This window comes from Mobula hypostoma, chromosome 11 (assembly GCF_963921235.1).
Source record: "Mobula hypostoma chromosome 11, sMobHyp1.1, whole genome shotgun sequence".
NCBI classification, from domain to species: Eukaryota; Metazoa; Chordata; class Chondrichthyes; order Myliobatiformes; family Myliobatidae; genus Mobula; species Mobula hypostoma.
In genome coordinates, this window is record NC_086107.1 from 74,086,667 (window position 1) to 74,095,906 (window position 9,240).

The 9,240-nt window shown below is 48.6% G+C and overlaps 1 protein-coding gene across 1 annotated transcript in view; it reads right to left on the minus strand.

The window, feature by feature from the left end:
- LOC134354325 (oxysterols receptor LXR-alpha-like) overlaps window positions 1–8,976 on the minus strand; it is a 132,441-nt gene extending 123,465 nt beyond the window's left edge. Inside the window, exon 1 of the mRNA XM_063063259.1 lies at window positions 8,917–8,976. Within this exon, the coding sequence (XP_062919329.1) occupies window positions 8,917–8,938 (22 nt within the window). The 5' untranslated portion in view covers window positions 8,939–8,976. The remainder of the gene's footprint in view (window positions 1–8,916) is intronic.
- Window positions 8,977–9,240: the final 264 nt, after the last annotated feature.

Genomic DNA, 9,240 nt, shown 5'->3' on the forward strand with positions numbered 1-9,240 from the left:
AACCACCTCCCTCTTCCTATAACCCTCCACACACACTCTACCTCTATCAATCCACCTCCCCTTCCTCTAACCCTCCACACACACTCTACCTCTACCAAACCACCTCCCTCTTCCTATAACCCTCCACACACACTCCACCTCTTTCAAACCACCACCCTCTTCCTATAACCCTCCACACACACACTACCTCTACCAAACCACATCCCTCTTCCTATAACCCATCCACACACACTCGACCTCTATCAATCCACCTCCCTCTTCCTATAACCCTCCACATACAGTCTACCTCTCCCAAACCAGATCCTCTTGCTATAACCCTTCACACACACTCTACCTCTATCAAACCACCTCCCTCTTCCTATAACCCTCCACACACACTCTACCTCTATCAAACCATCTCCTCTTCCTATAACCCTCCACCAACACTCTACCTTTATCAAACCACCTCCCTCTTCCAATAACCCTCCACAAACACTGTAACTCTATCAAACAACCTCCTCTTCCTATAACATCCAGGCACACTCTACCTCTACCAAACCACCTCCCTCTTCCTATAAGACTCCACACACACTCTACCTCTACCAAACCCATTCACTCTTCCTATAACCCTCCAGACACACTCTACCTCTACCAAACCAACTCCCTCTTCCTATAACCCTCCACCCACACTCTACCTCTATCAATCCACCTCCCTCGTCCTATAACCCTCCACACACACTCTACCTCTATCAATCCACCTCCCTTGTCCTATAACCCTCCAGGTACACTCTTTCTCTACTAAACCACCTCCCTCTTCCTATAACCCTCCAGACACACACTATCTCTACCAAACCACCTCCGTCTTCCTATAAACCTCCAGACACACTCTACCTCTACCAAACCACCTCGCTCTTCCTATAACCTATCCACACACACTCTACCTCTACCAAACCACCTCCCTCTTCCTATAACCCTCCACACACACTCTACCTCTATCAATCCACCTCCTCTTCCAATAACCCTCCACACACACTCCACCTCTACCAAACCACCTCCCTCTTCCTATAACCCTCCACACACACTCTACCTCTATCAATCCACCTCCCTTGTCCTATAACCCTCCAGGTACACTCTTTCTCTACTAAACCACCTCCCTCTTCCTATAACCCTCCACACACACTCTACCTCTACCAAACCACCTCCTCTTCCTATAAACCTCCACACACACTCTACCTCTACCAAACCACCTCGCTCTTCCTATGACCTATCCAGACACACTCTACTGCTGCCACACCTCCTCCCTCTTCCTATAACCCTCCACACGCACTCTACCTCTATCAATCCTCCTCCCCTTCCTCTAACCCTCCACACACACTCCACCTCTACCAAACCACCTCCCTCTTCCTATAACCCTCCACACACACTCCACCTCTTTCAAACCACCACCCTCTTCCTATAACCCTCCACACACACACTACCTCTACCAAACCACATCCCTCTTCCTATAACCCATCCACACACACTCGACCTCTATCAATCCACCTCCCTCTTCCTATAACCCTCCACATACAGTCTACCTCTCCCAAACCAGATCCTCTTGCTATAACCCTTCACACACACTCTACCTCTATCAAACCACCTCCCTCTTCCTATAACCCTCCACACACACTCTACCTCTATCAAACCATCTCCTCTTCCTACAACCCTCCACCAACACTCTACCTTTATCAAACCACCTCCCTCTTCCAATAACCCTCCACAAACACTGTAACTCTATCAAACAACCTCCTCTTCCTATAACATCCAGGCACACTCTACCTCTACCAAACCACCTCCCTCTTCCTATAAGACTCCACACACACTCTACCTCTACCAAACCCATTCACTCTTCCTATAACCCTCCAGACACACTCTACCTCTATCAAGCCACCTCCCCTTCCTATAACCCTCTGCACACACTCTACCTCTACCAAACCACTTCCCTCTTCCTCTGACCCGCCGCACACACTCCACCTCGACCAAACAAACTCCCTCTTCCGATGACCCTCAGCACACACTCTACCTCTATCAATCCACCTTTCTCGTCCTATAACCCTCCACACACACTCTACCTCTATCAATCCACCTCCTTCGTCCTATAACCCTCCAGGTACACTCTTTCTCAACTAAACCACCTCCCTCTTCCTATAACCCTCCACACACACTCTACCTCTTTCAAACCACCACCCTCTTCCTATAACCCTCCACACACACACTACCTCTACCAAACCACATCCCTCTTCCTATAACCCATCCACACACACTCGACCTCTATCAATCCACCTCCCTCTTCCTATAAACCTCCACATACAGTCTACCTCTCCCAAACCAGATCCTCTTGCTATAACCGTCCACACACACTCTACCTCTATCAAACCACCTCCCTCTTCCTATGACCCTCCGCACACACTCTACCTCTATCAATCCACATTCCTCGTCCTATAACCCTCCACACACACTCTACCTCTATCAATCCACCTCCCTCATCCTATAACCCTCCACACACACTCTACCTCTATCAATCACCTCCCTTGTCCTATAACCCTCCACACACACTCCACGTCTACCACACCACCACCCTCTTCCTATAACCCTCCACACAAACTCTACCTCTATCAATGCACCTCCCTTGTCCTAAAACCCTCCAGGTACACTCTATCTCCACCAAACCACCTCCCTCTTCCTATATAACCCGCCACACACAATCTACCTCTGCAGAAGCACCTCCCTCTTCCTGTAACCCTCCACACACACTCCACCTCTACCAGACCACCTGCTCTTCCTATAACCCTCCACACACACTCTACCTCTACCAAACCACCTCCCTCTTCCTATAACCCTCCACACACACTCTACCTCTACCAAACCACCTGCCTCTTCCTATAACCCTCCACACACACTCTACCTCTATCAACCACCTGCCTCTTCCTATAACCCTCCACACACACTCTACCTCTATCAAACCACCTCCCTCTTCCTATAACCCTCCACACACACTCTACCTCTATCAACCACCTCCCTCTTCCTATAACCCTCCACACACACTCTACCTCTACCAAACCACCTCCCTCTTCCTATAACCCTCCACACACACTCTACCTCTATCAATCCACCTCCCTTGTCCTATAACCCTCCAGGTACACTCTTTCTCTACTAAACCACCTCCCTCTTCCTATAACCCTCCAGACACACACTATCTCTACCAAACCACCTCCGTCTTCCTATAAACCTCCAGCCACATACTACCTCTACCAAACCACCTCGCTCTTCCTATAACCTATCCACACACACTCTACCTCTGCCACACCACCTCCCTCTTCCTATAACCCTCCACACACACTCTACCTCTATCAATCCACCTCCTCTTCCGATAACCCTCCACACACACTCTACCTCTATCAAACCACCTCCCTCTTCCTATAACCCTCCACACACACTCTACCTCTATCAATCCACCTCCCTTGTCCTATAACCCTCCAGGTACACTCTTTCTCTACTAAACCACCTCCCTCTTCCTATAACCCTCCACACACACTCTACCTCTACCAAACCACCTCCCTCTTCCTATAACCCTCCACACACACTCTACCTCTACCAAACCACCTCGCTCTTCCTATAACCTATCCACACACACTCTACCTCTACCACACCTCCTCCCTCTTCCTATAACCCTCCACACACACTCTACCTCTATCAATCCACCTCCCCTTCCTATAACCCTCCACACACACTCCACCTCTACCAAACCACCTCCCTCTTCCTATAACCCTCCACACACACTCCACCTCTTTCAAACCACCACCCTCTTCCTATAACCCTCCACACACACACTACCTCTACCAAACCACATCCCTCTTCCTATAACCCATCCACACACACTCGACCTCTATCAATCCACCTCCCTCTTCCTATAACCCTCCACATACAGTCTACCTCTCCCAAACCAGATCCTCTTGCTATAACCCTTCACACACACTCTACCTCTATCAAACCACCTCCCTCTTCCTATAACCCTCCACACACACTCTACCTCTATCAAACCATCTCCTCTTCCTATAACCCTCCACCAACACTCTACCTTTATCAAACCACCTCCCTCTTCCAATAACCCTCCACAAACACTGTAACTCTATCAAACAACCTCCTCTTCCTATAACATCCAGGCACACTCTACCTCTACCAAACCACCTCCCTCTTCCTATAAGACTCCACACACACTCTACCTCTACCAAACCCATTCACTCTTCCTATAACCCTCCAGACACACTCTACCTCTATCAAGCCACCTCCCCTTCCTATAACCCTCTGCACACACTCTACCTCTACCAAACCACTTCCCTCTTCCTCTGACTCGCCACACACACTCCACCTCTACCAAACCACATCCCTCTTCCTATAACCCATCCACACACACTCGACCTCTATCAATCCACCTCCCTCTTCCTATAACCCTCCACATACACTCTACCTCTATCAATCCACCTCCCTCGTCCTATAACCCTCCAGGTACACTCTTTCTCTACCAAACCACCTCCCTCTTCCTATAACCCTCCACACACACACTACCTCTACCAAACCACATCCCTCTTCCTATAACCCATCCACACACACTCGACCTCTATCAATCCACCTCCCTCTTCCTATAAACCTCCACATACAGTCTACCTCTCCCAAACCAGATCCTCTTGCTATAACCGTCCACACACACTCTACCTCTATCAAACCACCTCCCTCTTCCTATAACCCTCCACACACACTCTACCTCTATCAATCCACATTCCTCTTCCTATAACCCTCCACACACACTCTACCTCTATCAATCCACCTCCCTCTTCCTATAACCCTCCACACACACTCTACCTCTATCAATCCACCTCCCTCTTCCTATAACCCTCCACACACACTCTACCTCTATCAATCCACCTCCCTTGTCCTATAACCCTCCACACACACTCCACCTCTACCAAACCACCACCCTCTTCCTATAACCCTCCACACACACTCTACCTCTATCAATGCACCTCCCTTGTCCTATAACCCTCCAGACACACTCTATCTCCACCAAACCACCTCCCTCTTCCTATAACCCGCCACACACACTCTACCTCTGCAAACCACCTCCCTCTTCCTATAACCCTCCACACACACTCTACCTCTACCAAACCACCTGCTCTTCCTATAACCCTCCACACACACTCTACCTCTACCAAACCACCTCGCTCTTCCTATAACCCTCCACACACACTCTACCTCTACCAAACCACCTCCTCTTCCTATAACCCTCCACACACACTCTACCTCTATCAACCACCTCCCTCTTCCTATAACCCTCCACACACACTCTACCTCTACCAAACCACCTCCCTCTTCCTATAACCCTCCACACACACTCTACCTCTATCAATCCACCTCCCTTGTCCTATAACCCTCCAGGTACACTCTTTCTCTACTAAACCACCTCCCTCTTCCTATAACCCTCCACACACACTCTACCTCTATCAAACCACCTCCCTCTTCCTATAACCCTCCACACACGCACTACCTCTACCACACCACCTCTCTCTTCCTATAACCCCTCCACACACACTCTACCTCTATCAATCCACCTCCTCTTCCTATAACCCACCACACATACTCTACCTCTATCAAACCACCTCCCTCTTCCTATAACCCTCCACAACCACTCTACCTCTATCAACCAACTCCCTCTTCCTATAACCATCCAGACACACTCTATCTCCACCAAACCACCTCCCTCTTCCTATAACCCTCCACACACACTCTACCTCTATCAAACCACCTCCCTCTTCCTATAACCCTCCACACACACTCTACCTCTATCAAACCACCTACTCTTCCTATAACCCTCCACAAACACTCTACCTCTATCAAACCACCTCCCTCTTCCTATAACCCTCCACACACACTCTACCTCTACCAAACCACCTCCCTCTTCCTATAACCCTCCACACACACTCTACCTCGACCAAACCACCACCTTCTTCTTATAACCCTCCACACACACACTACCTCTACCAAACCACCTCCCTCTTCCTATAACCCTCCACACACACTCTACCTCTACCAAACCACATCCCTCTTCCTATAACCCATCCACACACACTCTACCTCTATCAATCCACCTCCCTCTTCCTATAACCCTCCACATACAGTCTACCTCTCCCAAACCAGATCCTCTTGCTATAACCCTTCACACACACTCTACCTCTATCAAACCACCTCCCTCTTCCTATGACCCTCCGCACACACTCTACCTCTATCAATCCACATTCCTCGTCCGATAACCTTCCACACATACTCTACCTCTATCAATATACCTCCCTCGTCCTATAACCCTCCACACACACTCTACCTCTATCAATCCACCTCCCTTGTCCTATAACCCTCCAGGTACACTCTTTCTCTACTAAACCACCTCCCTCTTCCTATAACCCTCCAGACACACACGATCTCTACCAAACCACCTCCGTCTTCCTATAAACCTCCAGCCACACACTACCTCTATCAAACCACCTCGCTCTTCCTATAACCCATCCACACACACTCTACCTCTACCACACCACCTCCCTCTTCCTATAACCCTCCACACACACTCTACCTCTATCAATCCACCTCCTCTTCCAATAACCCACCACACACACTCTACCTCTATCAACCACCTCCCTCTTCCTATAACCCTCCACACACACTCTACCTCTATCAAACCACCTCCCTTGTCCTATAACCCTCCAGGTACACTCTTTCTCTACTAAACCACCTCCCTCTTCCTATAACCCTCCAGACACACACTATCTCTACTAAACCACCTCCGTCTTCCTATAAACCTCCAGCCACATCCTACCTCTACGAAACCACCTCGCTCTTCCTATAACCCATCCACACACACTCTACCTCTACCACACCACCTCCCTCTTCCTATAACCCTCCACACACACTCTACCTCTATCAAACCACCTCCCTCTTCCTATAACCCTCCACACACACTCTACCTCTACCAAACCACCTACCTCTTCCTATAACCCTCCACACACACTCCACCTCTACCAAACCACCTCCCTCTTCCTATAACCCTCCACACACACTCTACCTCTACAATACACCTCCTCTTCCAATAAACCACCACACACACTCTACCTCTATCAACCACCTCCCTCTTCCTATAATCCTCCACACACACTCTACCTCTATCAAAACACCTACTCCAACTATAACCCTCCACACACACACTACCTCTACCAAACCACCTCCTCTTCCTATAACCCTCCACACACACTCTACCTCTATCAATCCACCTCCCTCTTCCTATAACCATCCACACACACTCTATCTGCACCAAACCACCTCCCTCTTCCTATAACCCGCCACACACAATCTACCTCTACCAAAGCACCTCCCTCTTCCTGTAACCCTCCACACACACTCTACCTCTACCAAACCAGCTGCTCTTCCTATAACCCTACACACACACTCTACCTTAACCAAACCACCTCGCTCTTCCTATAACCTTCCTCACACACTCTACCTCAACCAAACCACCACCTCTTCCTATAAACCTCCACTCACACTCTACCTTTATCAACCACCTGCCTCTTCCGATAACCCTCCACACACACTCTACCTCTATCAAACACCTCCCTCTTCCTATAACCCTCCACACACACTCTACCTCTATCAAACCACCTCCCCTTTCTATAACCCTCCACACACACTTTACCTCTGTCAAACCACCTCCCACTTCCGATAACACTCCACACACAATCTACCTCTTTCAAGCACCTCCTCTTCCTATAACCCTCCACACACAGTCTACATCTACCAAACCACCACTCTCTTCCTATAAACCTCCACACACACTCTAACTCTACCAAACCACTTCCTCTTCCTGTAACCCTTCTCTCTCACTCTACCTGTATTAAACACCTCCCTGTTCCGAATAACCCTTCACACACACTCTACCTCTACCACACCACATCACTTTTCCTATAACCCTCCACACACAATCTACCCCTATCAAACCACCCCCCTCTTCCTTTAAACCTCCACGCACACGCTACCTCTACCAAACAACCTCCTCTTCCTATAACCCATCCACACACACTCTACCTCTATCAACCACCTCTCTCTTCCTATAACCATCCACAAATACTCTACCTCTATCAACCACCTCCCTCTTCCTATAACCCTCCACACACACTCTACCTCTGTCAAACCAACTCCCTCTTCCTATAACCCACCACACATACTCTACCTCTATCAACCACCTCCCTCTTCCTATAACCCTCCACAACCACTCTACCTCTATCAAACCACCTCCCTCTTCCTATAACCCTCCAGACACACACTATCTCTACCAAACCACCTCCCACTTCTTATAACGCTCCACACAACCTCTACCTCTATCAAACCACCACCCTCTTCCTATAACCCTCTACACACACAACACCTCTACCAAACCACCTCCGTCTTCCTATAACCGTCCACACACGCACTACCTCTACCAAACCACCTCCCTGTTCCTATAACCCATCCACACACACTCTACCTCTACCACACCACATCACATTTCCTATAACCCTTCACACACACTCTACCTCTATCAAACCACCTCCCTCTTCCTATAACCCTCCACACCCACTCTACCTCTATCAAACCACCTCCCTCTTCCTATAACCCTCCACACACACTCTACCTCTATCAAACCAACTCCCTCTTCCTATAACCCTGCAAACACACTCTCTCTGTAACTTAATCAGGTGCCACTTGCTGACTGATTGAGATATGACAAGTTAATTTGAAAGCCAACACACAAATCATATTCAGATAATTTTGGTGGTGTTAAAATTCTTTGGTGTCTAAGTGGAGAACAAAGTGGCTTACCATAATTTTTATGTGTAGACATCTTCCTCAGTACACCTGGTCATAACACAGTACCTCAATCTGCAACAAAAGCAGCCTTGAGTTACTACTGAGAACTCAGAAAGCATGGAGCCACAGCTGAGACAGGAAGAAGCTGGAAAGAGCAAGAGAAAGCCGCAGAAATAAGAGAGGGGAGGAGAGTGAAAGAAAAGGTGAAGGGGAAGGAATAGAAAGAAGGAGAGATACTGAGACAAAGCAGGAAAGTGAGAAATAAGCCAAGAGTGCAGACTTTGTGAGAAAAAAATGTCATTGTATCAACACGCACTTTCATAGGAAATAGCAGAA